Source organism: Coturnix japonica, chromosome Z (genome assembly GCF_054131305.1).
Source record: "Coturnix japonica strain WE chromosome Z, WE-NBRP24, whole genome shotgun sequence".
Taxonomy (NCBI): Eukaryota; Metazoa; Chordata; class Aves; order Galliformes; family Phasianidae; genus Coturnix; species Coturnix japonica.
Window position 1 is genome coordinate 11,828,343 of NC_140702.1, and position 16,436 is coordinate 11,844,778.

Consider the following 16,436-nt stretch of genomic DNA (forward strand, 5'->3'; position numbering starts at 1 on the left):
CACTTAAAAATTGATTGGAGGGGGAAAAAGGAAGCAGCCATGGTTATGGTATGAAAAGAAGGCATTGGAGGCTATCAGCTCTGCTAAATACACTGGAGTTCTGAAAAACAGTTCATCTTGGGATCATCTACGTTCTCATCTCTTCAGCAGACTTTCCCTCACAGTGCCAGTAGTAATTCACCCCCTCCCTGGTGGTTAGTCATGAGGGAATCAAATGCTTCTGATCCAGTGGTAGCTCCTCAGGAAAACCAGAACCCATTTCTACATTAAATGTTCTGAATAGATGGATCTTCCTTTTCTTTCTCTGTGCTGAAGTAACGTCTTGGAAAATATGCTCGTATGCAAAACAGAAATGTCTTCCTGGGTGTGTCTGAATTTCATTCAGGCACTCTTAAACTCTTTTCATGTTTGCAGGAAATTAAGATTTGCCTTCCCTGACCTAGTCAGTTCTTCAGATATGTGCTGACTGGATATACTGCTTAGAAGTGGGGAGTTAGGACAAATTCCAGCCTGATCCTACTCTACAACTTTACAAAACGTTTTCCTGTGTGAGAACTCCTAGAAATTTTAATATTAGATTGGATTTCAATGATTACTGAATTTTCAGTGAAATGAGTCTTGCTTCTTTGTTAAATGATCTGTAAATGGATAACTTCTATAGAATTCTCTGCTGACAGTTGTCCTCAGTAGGCTACCCAACCTTTGTGTATTAGACTGCCGTTTAGAAAACACGTTGTCTTTACCAATTGTTATTAGTTGGTGACTGTCAGAGAGGCAGAAAGCCTTTGTATGTGTGGATTCCTTCTGCCAATCATAGAAACTAGCCACATTGAGGTGGAACACAGTTTCTGAAGTAGCAGTTGCTCAATTATTTGATACCTAAGGGTAGGTTGAGTTTTAATATCAAACAGCTGCTTTTAGGGTGCAGATGAGAGGAGTAGTAAGAACCCCACGTTGTGAATTTAATCCAAATAGATTTAGAAACCTAATTCCAGCCTGTGGTGGCAGAAGAATGATCTAGAAGTTTTGAAGGAAAAGTTTGTTTTCCATTTTAGCACATTCATGTGCATCTCTAGGCATCTCCTTTTAAAATATGAATCTTCCTTGTGCTCTTAGATATAGGGTCGAGACACAGTTATTTACCCACCTATCTTGAAAGTAACATCTCCAAATAATAAAACAAACAAATGATTACTTTAAGGACTATGTACCTCACTTGTCACTTGCAAGTTGATAGCATCGATGGCTCTTGAAAAAGGACAACTCTTGGTTACTTCTGTACTAGGAAGTCTGTGATGCCCTAAATGAATTGGAGAAGGGACAGGGGGAACTAAGTTTTTGTGTATTAACTTAATTGAGGTACATCTTCATATTTTTAGTGATTACTTAATTTGCTTGTAAGTTTGAAATTGTTAATCAAGGCAACACTTAATCTTCAGTAGTGTTTTTGCATGTAGAAGCATTGTCTGGCTGTCACAGTGCCACTTGTGCCTAGTAGCGGTTCTTATAGATTTTTGTCTGGATTTTCCATAAGGGGGTGAAATATGAATTTTGATGTTTTTTGTTTTCTGTATTTTTAGCAGGTAATTGCTGCCATGGAAACACAACTGTCTAATGGACCAACTTGCAATAACACAGCCCATGGTTCAAACACTATAAACAATTGCTCTTCACCGATTGATTCTGGAAACACAGAAGACAGCAAGACTAATTTAATAGTCAACTACCTTCCACAGAGCATGACACAAGAAGAGCTGAAGAGTCTGTTTGGCAGCATTGGTGAGATAGAGTCCTGCAAGCTTGTCAGGGACAAAATAACAGGTATGTTGGTTTCATCTTTTCACTGTCCTATGGTCTATGCTGTCAGACAATATCTTGCAATTCTGTTCGGTTACAGAATAAATTCAGGGAAACCAGTGAAGACATTGTTGGTCTGAAGGAACTAGTCTATCATCTAGATTCCGAACAGTAAATATAAATGCTTGTCTTTCATCCAGTTTTGTATGTGAGTACTATAAATGCTAACAAGACTTAGAAATTTTCTGCGCTTTCTCATTTGTTGGAAAGAAGATTTTAGTTAGCAGCTTTAAACTGGAAGAGAGTAGACTGAGACTAAACATTGAAAATTCTGTACTGTGAGGATAGTGAGGCACTGGAACAGGGTGCTCAAAGAGGCTATGAGTACCCCCTCCCTGAAGGCATTTTAAGACTGAGATGGATGGGGCTGTGAGAAACCTGGTCTAGAGGGAGGTGTCCCTGCCTATAGAAATGGGTTGGAACTAGGTGATCTTAAAGGACCCTTCCAACCCAAACCATTCTGTGATACTGAAAAGCAGATAAAAACTCAAGCCTTATATAATTATTCAGCTCTATTATTAGAGCTGTGCCTGATAGCTATAGCTGATTCAAAACTTCCTTTCTGAAAGATGTAGGGATTTAAACTTCTACCTTGGGAGAAGGGTGGACTAATTAATTTAGCTTTTGTGTTGCAGCATTTAAACCAGTTTCTTTAGGCTATGCTCTTGAATTGACATGTGCAGGCTTAGGATATGCAAGTATGAAGTGCTGAGTGATGCTGTCGATGAGTACTTCATTTTACCAACAGCTGTTGCTCAGTGTGCATGTATTTAGACCAGTTGTTTAATTTTGAAAGAACTACCAGATGGATGCCTACACTTTAATAACCAAATGAAAGGATCATTGGCAATGTTCAGTTTGCATCATTTCCATTTGTGAACTCCAAACTCTGTCAAATTAAAAAACATTGATATACAGTTTATGTTGACATTTCATTATTTTTATTCAGAAAAAATGACTTTGGCACTCTACTTCTTGGCATCTTTTTTTATTTTGCAGAGCTGTTCAATACCTGATTTTCAAAAACATACCTGAACTTAGATGCAGCTCTTGAATATACTGTGTTTAAAGCTACTCCTTTCCTGGTTTGGGAGTTTGAAACCATCACTAATGGAAGGTAGCGGCAGAATATTAGCGTTTCCCTCATATGGCATAGACTTCCTTTTGACTGAGTATTCCTAGGGCAGCAGTGGTAGATAAAGGCCTTAGGTGATGAAGGTTGTATGTAGCTTCAATCCATTCTCTGCATGTTGACACCTTGGCTGTGCTGGGGAAGTGTTCCCCAGCTGTATACATGACTTGCGGTGACTGAGGCTAAAACCTTCTGGCAGCTCTGACACCAGGACTTGTCTTTGTGGAGTAGGCTAAGCTGATCTTCTCCTATATTTTGTCTAGTATGCTGCTCAGACAACAGTGAAGTCCTCATGTTCTGCTAACATGCAGTAGTGAAAATATTAATATGACATTTGCATAATTTCTGGACAACTTTTGTTGCTTTTTGAGAATGCTTTTGTCATTATTCATTACATGCTAGAGATAACACTTGTGAAAGGGTCTGACAAGTTTTAGTTGTGCACCATGTGAGAATGACTTGTGAACACAGAGTTGTATTCTCAGCTTTGTTTAGCGATGAATATAGGTGGTGCCTATTGTTCTTAACCGTAGATGGTTTTGTTGATGAGATACACTTATTTCAAGAAAGTGAGGTTTGAAAATCTACCTTGTGACACAGGAGTGTATCTAGGCTTAAAAGTGTAAGCCTAGAGATGTGTTGTATTTTGAAGATGGCAAAAATGGAGTTCTCTTGAAGTCATGGTTTTTTTTGGTTTTTTTTGGTTTTTTTTTGGTTTTTTCCTGCTGACTATAATACATGTAGTTTATATGTAAAAATTTGGAAGCAAATTTTCCACAAAAGAAGGCAGTCCTTCCTGAAGATTGTGGCTTTTTTTAAAGACTGCCGGAAAGGATCCATGTTGGTGAATTCGCAAGTTTTGTACTCATGGTGATTCGTTCCAGTTGGCATTTGACAATTTAGCCTGACTGAGAGCTCTGCACTTGCTTTCTTCCTAGGTAGTCTAACTAGATTTTGTGTATTTGAATTAGGATAGTTTTTTTACCCACTGAATCTTAATGATCAGCACAAATCCATAGCAGATGACTTGCTCTTAAGACAGTGTAGCAACATTATTAAATTGGAGATTCATGCTCTACCATTGTGGGTTAGGCTACAGAAACTATTTTCAGTCCTATTTATTTGACTTTGCTACCAAATCATGCTCCAGTGTCTTGACTGTAGTTAGTACCAGAAGTGCTTGGGGTGTCAAAGAAACCAGAGATGATGCCACATATTGCTGTCTTCAGCTGTAGGTTGGCTGGTCCAGAAAGCAAACTGATCTTCTCTATAGGTACTGACTTCAGGGCCTCAGAATAGAAAGCTCCTTTTCTTAGGACGAGTGGGAATGGTTTCAAGCTACGGCAGGGGAGGTTCAAGCTGGACATTAGGAAGTGTTACTTCTCAGAAAGGGTGGTCAGGCCCTGGAATGGACTGCCCAGGGAGGTGGTGGAGTCACCGACCCTGGGGGTGTTCAAGGAACAACTGGATGTTGTGTTGAGAGACATGGTTTAGTGGGAACTATTGGTAATAGGTGAACGGTTGGACTGAATGATCTTTCAGGTCTTTCCCAACCCTGGGGACTCTATGATTAGCTACTTCCTGACTTTTTGTTCTAAAAGTAGAAAAATATAAGTGGTACTTCACTTTTTTTATGGGATGGCTTTTCATGCTGTTTACCCATATTGCAGTTGGGAGTTAACATTTAGCATTCTTTGTTAAATTTGCTTAGGGATTAGTGCTTGTCCCAATTATGAGGCTGCTGCAGGCCAACAGAAATGAGCCTTTGGATCTTACTGGTCGATGTGCAAACAATCCTTCCTTAAGCAATGGTTTTGATGCTTTTTGTGCTAGAATGCTACTACTTAGTGTCAGGTGACTCCTTGTCTGGGAAGAGAACAGGAAAACTTAATTGCAGGCTTTGTTTGAAAGCCTGATGCCTTCTGTATAGCACAAAGTGGTACCTAAGAAAGATCATTAATTTAAATGCAGTCTGTAGTGGGGGCTAAATGAGGTGATGAGTCTTACTGTTTGCAACTGTTAGGAGAAAGACATCATATTTGCCCTTATCCGAGGGCAGCTCCTCAGCTTTGAGGCATGTATTTAACTGACAGCAAAAGCATGAGGTTAATCTTGTTCCAAAAGTTATTACTAACAGATGAGAAACTGTATTTCTAACCTGCACAGGGAGCAGTACTTCTTATTTAAGCAGTGTAGCAAGGTAACCTTGTGTTAGTGGATGCTTGGTTGAGAGCACTGCTTTGAGATCTGTTCTCATTCATCTTCAGGTTTTACGCAGTCTGCTTAGAGATAATTTTCCATTTGTTTATTCAGTTCAGGTGAGGGATTATTAGAGTCTTCTCACGGATTTCAGAATTACTCTAATTCTTGTATTTAAAGAGTTGATCATAAATAAGCTGCCATGAGCGCTAAGTACTTGGTGAATACCTTAAAATGATGAGAAGTTTGTGAGTATGGAAATTTAAATACATTTTCATACAGACGGAACAGCAAGTGAGAATTGATAAAGGAACAAAGCACTGATCTGCCTTCAGATGTCTAATGCAAGTTGGTCCACATGAGTGTTGGATGCATACTTGGGAAGTGAAACTTGACACATTATGTGTTAGGACTGAGATCTGTTTACCAAGCCAGTATGACATTTTCAGTATAGGAATACTAAGAAATCTTGTATAAATGGATAATCAATACAAATGCAGAGAAAACTTTCTGCAGCAGTGTTGATCTTCCTCTGTGTATTGGCAGATAATACCAGAGTGGCGGATATGTTTAGTTTAAGTTCTTATGCATTTTTAAGAGCAGCAGGTAACTTTTTACCCAGTTGCACATAATTAACATTAAATGGTTTTAAAAAGCTGAAGGTGGTATAAAACTATAGAGTCTCTGCTTCCTCAAATGAGCAGCTGCTGAGGAAATGTAAGATAAAGTAGTAGCTGCCACTTAAAATAAATACTTAAGTTAAAAAATTTTAGTTTGCTATTCTGCCACTTTCTGAAACTTGAACATAGATGAAAAATCACAATCTTTAAAAACAAAAGCTTTTTTTTTTTTTATGTATTCACTGTAAGTTAGGTTGTGCAGAAGATAAATTTTTAGCTTTTGCTTCAGGGTAGAATATTTGATTTCAGACCTTTACTTTTTAGTCTTTTGCCAATAATAGTAACCTACAGGAAAAAAATCTGAAATTCAGTCTCATGTAAGGAGCGGCTGAAATCAGCGTCACAGATTAGGGAGAATTTCTTAGTTTTCTTGTCTGCAAAGCACGTGTAGTGTTCTCATTGTACTAATCATGGGCTCATAAAATTCACTTTTTTCTCTAAAGAAATCCTATTGCTGACAAGTCTGTTTTTCTCATCCTCTTTAAAGTATCTTGTGTAAGCTACAAATAATGTGTGTATATTGACCTTACATTTGTGATGTAATATACCAGCCTGTATTGCCTAGAAGCTGAGATAGGATGCATCTAGTGTAGAGCAGTATCTCACAGCAGTTGACTTGCGTAGTTCACAGAATCATAGGGTTGGAAGGGACCTCCAGAGATTGAGTCCAACCCCCCTGCCAAAGCAGGTTCCCTACATCAGGTCACACGGGTCGGAGTCCAGGTGGGTCTTGAATATCTCCAAAGAAGGAGACTCCACAGCCCCCTGGGCAGCCCATCCCAGTGCTCCGTCACCCTCACTGTAAAGAAGTTCTTGCACACATTTGTGTGGAACTTCCTATGCTCCAGTTTCTGTCCGTTTCCCTTTGTCCTGTCTCCACACAATGCTGAAAAGAGTCTGGCCTTGCCACTTTGCCCTCCACACCTTGGATATTTGTAGACCTGGATCAGGTCCCCTCTTACGCTTCTTTTCTCAAGGCTAAACAGACCCAGTTCACTCAGCCTTTCTTCACAGGGGAGATGCTTCAGGCCCTTCGCCATCTTAGTGGTCCTCTGCTGGACTCTTTCCAAGAGATCCCTGTCATTTTGTACTGGGGAGCCCAGAACTGGACACAGTACTCCAGATGAGGCCTCACCAGGGCAGAGTCGAGGGGGAGGATCACCTCCCTTGATCTTCTGGACACGCTCTTTTTAATACACCCCAGTATGCCATTGGGCACATTGCTGGCTCATGGCCCACCTGCTGTCCATGAGGAAACCCAGGTTTCCTCTGCAGAGCTCCTCTCCAGCAGGTCATCCCCCAACATCTACTGGTGCATACAATTATTCCTTCCTAGGTGCAAGACTCTACACTTGCTTTTGTTAAACCTTATTTGGTTTCTTACTGCCCAGCTCTGCAGCCTGTCCAGGTCTTGCTGAATGGCAGCACAGCCTTCAGGTGTGTCAGCTAATCCTCCCACCTTGTATCATCAGCAAAATTGCTCAGTGTGGCCACAGTCCCCTCACCAAGGCCATGAATTAAGATGTTGAACAAGGCTGGACCCAGCAATGACCTCTGAGGAACACCACTAGTTAGATGTCTCCAACTGGACTCTGCACTGCCAATGATGACTCTGTTCTCTACCAGTAATTGAAATTGTCTAGTTAATAGACTGTTCCATTCAATAGAAGGAGACAGGTGTTCCCCGCCCCCCCCCCCCCCCCCCTTATTTTACTGCGTAGTTTTCTGCTGACAAGTTTCCTGCCTTCTGAACTTGATGACAATTCTCTTTTTTTTCAGGTCATTGTTAGCCATTATTATATGGACCTGTTTTTCAAATTCAATCCAACTGTCCTATTATCAAATTCTCAAAAACACAATCTTCTAAAAACTTTCTCACTTGCTTCACATCCAGTAAATATTTGTAGTTTAATAGTGAGGTTTCTTAGTGCAGGATCACATAATTTGTGGGTCAGTTTTAAACATATTTCATTTTGCTTTCTGCAGACTCTGATTTCCTAGGTATTTAGAAGTGTTGTCTCATTATCATTTGGTTATAGATAGTACAGATAACAAATGCAGCACATAGCTCAACAGATTTCTGGAACTGTAGTTCTGAAATAATTGAATATATCTAGAAAACATCGATGAAGCTCTAGTTAATGCTTGCTGTTAATGTTTGTATGTAAACAGTTTCTAGTAGTAAAATCTTGCGCATTTTTTAATATTGCTTTTGTTGAAGAGCTGTGGTAATGAATTCAAAGGGTTCTGGTCTGATCGCAACTGAAAATGGAAAACATAAAAGGAATTGCATATGTAATGATCAAAGTTGTAAATTGGATGTGTCATCTTCGAAGCTGAGCTTTTGTGTTAGGTGTTATCCATAGTAGTATTTCTTATCGCACTGTTTATAATTCAGTGTACTTCTGTATACAGTCACTGGGGTGTTAAGGGAAATAGAAGTCATCAGCTGCTTGTTCATTGCTCTCTGGCTGTACAGTGTCTAAGAGGAGATACGTGGTGACAGTGCTGCATTGTTATGTACCCAAATAATTGTTAGATTCAGTGAGGTAAAGGATTTTCTCTTAAGGTAAGCCCAGTATCTCTTCAGAGCAGGGATGAAACATTGATCTCTTAGTGTTAAGTCGCATGGTTGTTCAACTGTAACTGCAGTCCTTTGGTAATAAACCCAAAGATCTTGTTTTAGCAGTAAAAAGTTCCTTGTCTGTCTGGCTTCTTGGCTCTAAATTACTAGAACCTGTGAAACTTGCTAAACTCTTTGTATTGTGTCTGTGCAAGAGCTGTGATTCACTTGGGGTTCTGGGTAAGAGTAGAGCTGTTCAATTGGAAGCCTTTTTTGTCAGTGCTACTGCAGAACTCTAGATTTCCTACATATGAACTCTTTGTTTCCAGGTAGTCTCTTGGTTTGCTTGAACCTGGTCTGCTAATTTGAGTCTTGTCACCAGTTTGAAGTGTTGGCTTACTTTCCAGCTGTAAATCTTTCTCTTACTTTCTTACTGCTTGGTTAATTCCAGGACATCTAAACTAACATGGGAGAACAGGAAGAGAATAGTCATAGTTATTACTTCAGACTAAGACTCTACACGTGTTGCCCTCTTGAAGTACTCTGTGTGAAGATGAGATAGAAGATGAACTAAGCAAGTTCTTTTCCTTTGTTTTCACGTGTCAGGGAAGCAAGAGAAGAATAATACTATGGTGTTCCTATGGAATGGCGTAGTATGGAAAGTGACTGCTTAGTTCATTCACAGGATAGGAAATCTCATATGTCCCTGTCAAAATTAAAATCTCCCTGGGTAAAAAAAAAAAACAACAAACAAAACAACTGAGGATGGTAAGACCAAACAGCTGAAATTCCCAGTATTTGCTTTATGGTGCTGATACCTCATACAGGGAGCATCGCAAGAGCAGATGCCAAAAGTTTCTTACTGTTTTTTGTAAAGCTCTCCACTTCTTTTTGCCTTCTCAGCCTTCACTCCCAGTGTGTGTGGTGTTGAGAGTCCTATGGCAGTCTGGCCTGCCACATATTTCCTCAGGGTTTTGAGCAGGCTTGAGGTGGATGAATAGTTTGGCAGGTGGAGAAGCAGCCAGATGAAGGTTGCTGCAGTTCTGTGTTGTGCTGACTTAGTGTCAGTGGTTCTTTGTAGCTGCTGACAGCCTGACAGTAACTGGTTGGGACAGGGATATGGACAAAAGTATTTCATGACAAGATATTTTGCAAGCAGGATGCCTAGAACAGACTATAACTAAAGCATACATTGAAAACTAATGGGACTGCAGACTGATTTTTATGTGAACTTAGTTTCTTTCTGGAGTTTCTTTTTCTTCTTAGTTTCTTATGCAACCGTAAAACACTGGATTTTTTTTCTCCTTTTTCTTTGTTTCTACAAGGGTGGATGAGAAAGAGCTGTTCTGAGTATTAGCTTTTTAATTTTTAAGGTAAGTTTGTATTGTAAACTGTACTGCTATTAGATTGTGGACTCTGGGGCCTGGGGACCCAGTGTGTAGTAGCAGAAGGGCAGTAATGATCATTTTAAACATTGTGGTTGCAAGTTCATTCCGCAAGCACAGAGAAATCGGTCTACTTAGCTGGTGATTGAAATACTGTCCTATTGTCTGGAGTGCAGGAATTAATCCTGTAGAAGCTTTCAAACAAGCATTATGAGCACTGTTAATGGAGACTTTCTTTAAGCCTGTCAGTGTAGTATATTTTATAAGTGTCTTTTCTCTGTTTCTGCATACTTATTGTTTGATGGTACTGGAAAGAACTTAATGACATTAACTGTTCTTTTCCATTATGAACCACATGATTGATTGCATAGCATGCACTCCCAAAAGTAACTCATACTTGCAGATGAAGTAATTTGTTTTACTTATATTACTCAGTAGCATTTGATTCTTCATGTTTTGACTTCACTTTTCACTGCTTTGCAGGAGTAACATTGTTTTTTGTCTGTTAAAATTTTTGAAGTTTCACTTTTATAGATAAGGTAACAAAAAAGTTCGATTTTTACATGTGTAGATGTTGTTTTTTCAGGAATTCAATTAAATTTCCTGCTTGGTCAGCTCTTAGTACTGACGTTGTCAGAACAAAGTATTTTTTTAGGGGTTAGATGGTTATTGTTCACTCATATGCCAACCCCCTAGGACTGACCTCAATATGCAGCATGGGAAGTTGATGTTTAATGGTAATTCTTCTTTTAACATTAAATATGGATGAGTATATATAGTGAATCATAATGTCACCTTCATAAAACTGTTGCGTTCAGCAGTTGCCTTTTATGATTGTGATAAATGTAGTATACACTTCCTTTACACTTCTCTGTAAGCAAATTCAAACTTACTCTTGTCAGAGATCGCAGTAATGTACGAGAAACCCATGAAAATGTTGGGTCTTGGATTGTGTCTCTTTACAGTGACATCAGACATGCTTGTGTGTTTCTGGCAGGGGCAGGGCTCTGCTTCCCTCCTGGCACCATCCCAGCTGCCTGTTACATGTCTTATCACTCACTGATTATTTGCTCTTCCTTAGCTGCCTGTAGATAATGCAGTTTTCTACTGATTTTTAGACAAACCTGGAATAAATGTTAGTTCCTGTGCAAAGTGGTGTCTATTAAAAGAGACCCTGAAATTTTTGTAGGCCAGTGCTGTCTTCCAGGGTAGCTGTGCTGTGAGATTAGTGCCAAGTATTTATAGCAGTTGTGATTTATTTCAGAGAACTCTAGCTCAGTTTGGGCACCAGTGTTACTGTATTGCTCGCCCTGAATCCCTCTGTTTGAAATTATATCGTGAGGATTGTATAGTCCTTGTATAACCAGGGATAGTATTTGGCTTCATAGAGGTTCCATTATATACTGAAGTAGACAGCATACAGTGTTAATACAGGCAGAATAACAAGAGTGTAAATTTCATTTGAACAAGTGATTATTTTAACAAACTATATGGTATGTTTTCACCTTAACATAGTAAGGAGCTTCTACTTACTCCTTCTTGGAACTGTTTTGGGCCAGGATTTCCTGTTTGGACATTCAATTACTGTACATTCCTGACCTACCGTGCTTAGTTGCTAAGGTTTCTTCCTACCTGTGACTTTCTCTGCCTGCTGTGGAAGAACCAGAGCTGCACTTCTGTGTTTGAATATGACATCAACAAACAATGAAGTCCCCAGGAATAGTGGCTTGTGTTGAATAGCAGTATTCTTCATGTATGGGAAAAACTGCATGAGATGTAAGGCAAGAAGATGTAATTAAGTTAATGAAAACGGAGTACTGAACCTGTCTAGAGTGAAACTTTGCATCTGTTGCTGAAAGAAGTCTGTTTTTAGAGTAACTTAAAGCTCTGGTGATGGCTGTTTAATCAGACATAGTTGTCTTACTATATGGCAGAATAAACTGTCAAGTGTGTTGATTGGTATTTGATAATCAGTTTGACTTCCTTTTGATTCGGAGCAGTAGCTGAGGGTCCAGATGCCTCAGAAAGAGGTGGCATAGTATCAGAAAGAGGTATCTAATAGTGATCACACGTTACAAGTGTTTCCTTGATGGCTTGCCAGCACAGTGTACAAGCTGTGAATGTTCAGTAAATACAATCCATCTACAAGTACAAATTCCTATTAAATTAGGAATTGCTTAGTGGCTCCTGCAGATTTTTCTCATTTTGCTGAAGCTGATTATAAAACACAGTTCAAACTTTAATATTAACTTGAAAGGACTGTGGAACTTGAACAGTGATTTCTATTGAAGGAAAATGGTGAGAAGGGAACAGTGCTGCTATTCAGTACTTACCGTTAGTTTTTCTCAATAGAGGAGTACAGCTTTAGGTACAGAATTATGGCTGAGTGACTGGCATCGTCACCAGGTGTGTGCTCCCTAGACTTATTCATTGTCAGAATACTGACGCTGGCTTTTAATGTTGTCCTTGGCTTTTCTTCTAATAGAGTTCTTACACTAGTGTTTATAGCTTCAGGCTTTCTTCTGTTGTTCATCACGTCCAGTGTTAAGTTTCTGTGAACTTCACTTGATACTGTTAGAAAGGTTAAGATACTAGCTTGTTTTAGCAGTACTTCAGGGAATCTTGACTGCTTAGCTTTGAACACAGAAGAACTGTGGATTTAAACAAAGTTATTCTTAGTTAAGCATCTTTGGCACAAAATGAACGTTTGTGAGTGTTAGCATAAAAATATTTATCTGTATGGAAGGTAAATGCATGAGGGTATTTTAAAAAGATTTATATGTTATCTTCATCTGAAAATGAATTATAATTTCAGGTTTTTTGTTCTAACAGCTTTTAAAGTTCACTTGTGGAGGTACTTCATATGTTATTTGTAAAGTGAAATGGACGAGAGGTGGAACTCTTAAACTTAACTCTTTCTCCTTAAACCACTTTATTCCATAGAACTCACTAGGTTACACATTTGAGTCCATACTGAGAAGGCTTGCAGTATTCGTTATTGAGCACTATGAAACTCAGAATTATTATTATTGTTGTGGAAAAAGAGATTACCTGTGTTACAGGTTACCTAGATTTACCTGTGCCCGTGACAGGGGGGAGCCACCCCATAGGGCCGCCCCCAACCTGGAAAGGAAGGGAAAAGGGGAATGGGATAAAAACAGCAGCAATCTAAGGAGGAAAACTTATTTTACTAAGTATGATATCGGAATACAAGATAACACAATATAATATAATTGAGGCTAATAAATCAAAAGAAACAGAGGGAGAGAGTCCCCGAAAACAGAGAGGCCTAGTGTGAACTCTAGGTGACACGGCTGGAACACTTCCCACTCCATGAGAAGTGTGAGAGAGAGCACTCCAGCCTGGGAACGAGATTAAATAGTGTCCTGGTCCCGTGACTTATCCCTGACTGTGATGTACTGTTATGTTGTGGAATACTGATAGCACAATTACAAAATTACAAAACCATGACATTCCACCCCTTATTCTACATTATTATATAATGGTTAATATATACATATATACATGTATGTAAAACCATGATAGCTAAATAGTAGAATTACATGTAACATAACTAAATGTATAACTATAATAACTAAAATATACTACACATGCAAATATATACATAGATACATAAAATTATTGACTGCACTCCCCCAGCATCAAATTCCCTTGTGGTACACATTGAACATCCCCATCCTTCTGCATTACCCACTAAGTGCACCCAGGTCCCTGGGCAAAAACAGTTCCATGGACAGGTTTGCCCTTTCCAGAGGCTGAAAGGACCAAAACAGCTTTTCCCCAACATGTTCTTTACATGTACAACAGGGACCTTATCTCCTTCTATAGTGTGTAAGGGGCTAGATTGACTAGGACCATCACGATTGACAGATCCTCTAGTATTGACCAACCAAGTGGCTTCTGCCAGATTCTTCTCCCAGTGCTTAAATGTTCCACCACCCATTGCTTTCAACATAGTTTTCAACAACCCATTATATCGTTCAATTTTACCAGAAGCTGGTGCATGGTAGGGAATATGGTAAATCCACTCAATGCCATGACTTTGGCCCAAGTATTTATAAGAGAATTTTTGAAATGTGTCCCGTTATCAGATTCAATTCTTTCTGGGGTGCCATGTCGCCATAGGACTTGTTTCTCAAGAACCAATATGGTTTATCGGGCGGTAGCATGGGGTACTGCGTATGTTTCAAGCCACCCAGTGGTTGCCTCTACCATGGTAGGCACATAGCATTTACCACTGCGAGATCGTGGCAAGGTGATATAATCATCCTGCCACACCTTCCCATTTTTATACTTGTGCTATCGCCCTTCCTCCCAGAGAGGTTTCATCCTTTTGGCTTGTTTAATTATGGCACATGTTTCACAGTCATGAATAATCTGCGCAATAGCGTCCATAGTTAAGTCCACCCCTCGGTCTCTGGCCCACTTATATGTTGTGTCTCTTCCTTGATGGCCTGAGGTCTCATGGGCCTATTGAGCTAGAAGTAGTTCGCCCTTATTCTGCCAGTCCAAGTCGATTTGAGCCACCTCAATTCTGGCAGCTTTATCTACCTGATGGTTGTTTTGTTGTTCTTCAGTAGCCCGACTTTTGGGCACATGTGCATCCACCTGACACACCTTTAGGACCATATTCTTTGTTCGGGCAGCAATGTCCTTCCATAGTTCAGTGGCCCAAACAGATTTACCTTTCCGTTGCCAGTTATTTTGTTCCCACTGCTGTAACCACCCCCATAAGGCATTTGCCACCCTCCATGAGTCAGTATAAAGATACAGCATTGGCCACCTCTCCCGTTCAGCAACATCTAAGGCCGGCTGGACAGCTTTTATCTCTGCAAACTGACTTGATTCTCCCTTACCTTCAGTGGCCTCTAGAACCTGTCGTGTGGGGCCCCACACAGCAGCTTACCATTTGTGATGCTTCCCTAAAATGCGACATGATCCGTCAGTGAACATGGCATATTTCTTTTCATTTTCTGGTAATTCGTTGTATGGTGGGGCCTCTTTAGCACGTGACATCTCTTTGCTGGTGATGTTCCAAACTTTTTATCTTCAGGCCAGTCCATGATCACCTGATCACACTGGATTGAACATGGTGGTGTTTGTAAAATTGCCTATTTCATGTGGGATACGAGTGTTTGTAAAATTAGCTATTCCATCTGGGATGTAGATGCCAAAATTCGGACCATACCACATCGCATATAAGTACCAGGCAGGTGTCTCCATCAGTGCTCTTATTAGGTTGTATGCATACATGATTCCACAACACCAAAGCATGGTATTAATAGTTGATCAATACTTTGAGAAGATCATAATTGCTTTCAATCCCTTATACAGAGCAACTGGGATGGAGAGTGGATTCATAGCTGGCAGGCTCTGTAAAAGTCAGAACTAGCTAGCTTTGCTCTGAGGGAGAAAGAAATCCCTTTGTTTTCTTTACAAAAGTGAGATAGCAATGTTAAGAGTGTGCAGCTACCCCTGAATGTTGACAGTTCGCCTGGAATTTCAAGGTCGCGTTCTCAGTGAGCAGCTATGAAAAGATAACACTCCCGTAACAAAGCAAATGAAGCTCTTTGAGAGCAAAGAGAGAGTTGTTCTAAAAGCTAAAAAAGCAGAAGCTCTTTGCCCGCATTCTCCACCAAAATCTGTCATGGGTTACCTAGATTTACCTATGCCCATGATGGGGGACCCCACCCCGTGGACCCCCCCCTCCTGGCCCGGAAAGGAAGGTAAAAAAGGAGAATGGGATAAAAACATCAGCAATCTAAGGAGGAAAACTTATTTTACTGATTATGATATTGGAATACAAGATAACACAATATAATATAATTGAGGCTAATAAATCGAACGAAACAGAGAGAGAGAGTGAGTCCCTCCAGCCTGGAAATGACATTATATAGTGTCCTGGTCCCGTGACTTATCCCTGACCGTGATGTTCTCTGGGATATGTAGTCTTCTTCTGTAAACTGCACATTGGGCAAAATCGTCCATGCTTTACATGATGTTATGATGTGGAATACTGATAGCAAAATTACAAAACTATGTCAACCTGCAATTGTGTTACCTATTTTACTTGGTCAGCAAACCCTGCTGATGAATGTTTAAAGCTTAGCAGGATAAGCTGGATGCTGTGGCAGCACATCACTGCAGGGATAGGAAAGGTAGCTTGTTCAGCCCTTATGTTAGCTGATCCGTAGCTCTGAAACAGCGTGGCCAAGGACTCCCTCGTGTGGTGGGTGTGCCAAGATTCAGAGGCATCTGTCTGAATTTTTGTTAGGAGTCTCTTTCTCTCCGGAGTGTGGAGAGTGCTTGACAAAGTAACACAAGTGATAGACTCCAATAAGAAATGCAGCAGTGGAAGCTCTTTTTTAGTACTGTAGCTGCTGTTTTTGGCATGTGTTAGTCATCTGGTTAAGCTAAGAGTGTATGCTAATTAAGTAGTCCTGGAAAAACACAGTGTTTGCTGAAGCAAAAATGCTTAGTTCTACAGCACTGGTTCTGGGTTTTATCTGGGGTATAAATAAGAAAATAATTTTCATCAGAGGCTATCTTAGGTAAACAGTTATGAGTAATTTGATTTAGGAGACAGCAGGAGAATTCAA

General features: G+C 39.9%; 1 protein-coding gene across 23 annotated transcripts in view; it reads left to right on the top strand.

Annotated features, from left to right (window-relative positions):
- Window positions 1-16,436, top strand: part of ELAVL2 (ELAV like RNA binding protein 2) — an 86,255-nt gene that overhangs the window by 31,758 nt on the left and 38,061 nt on the right. For 18 of the 23 annotated variants that reach the window (XM_085529221.1, XM_032441340.2, XM_015849887.3 and 15 more), the window contains one exon: window positions 1,581-1,821. In XM_085529221.1, coding sequence (XP_085385347.1) covers window positions 1,596-1,821 — 226 coding nt within the window. In that variant the 5' untranslated portion in view covers window positions 1,581-1,595. The remainder of the gene's footprint in view (window positions 1-1,580; window positions 1,822-16,436) is intronic. The other 5 variants (XM_032441337.2, XM_032441339.2, XM_015849883.3 and 2 more) reach the window with 1 other exon arrangement.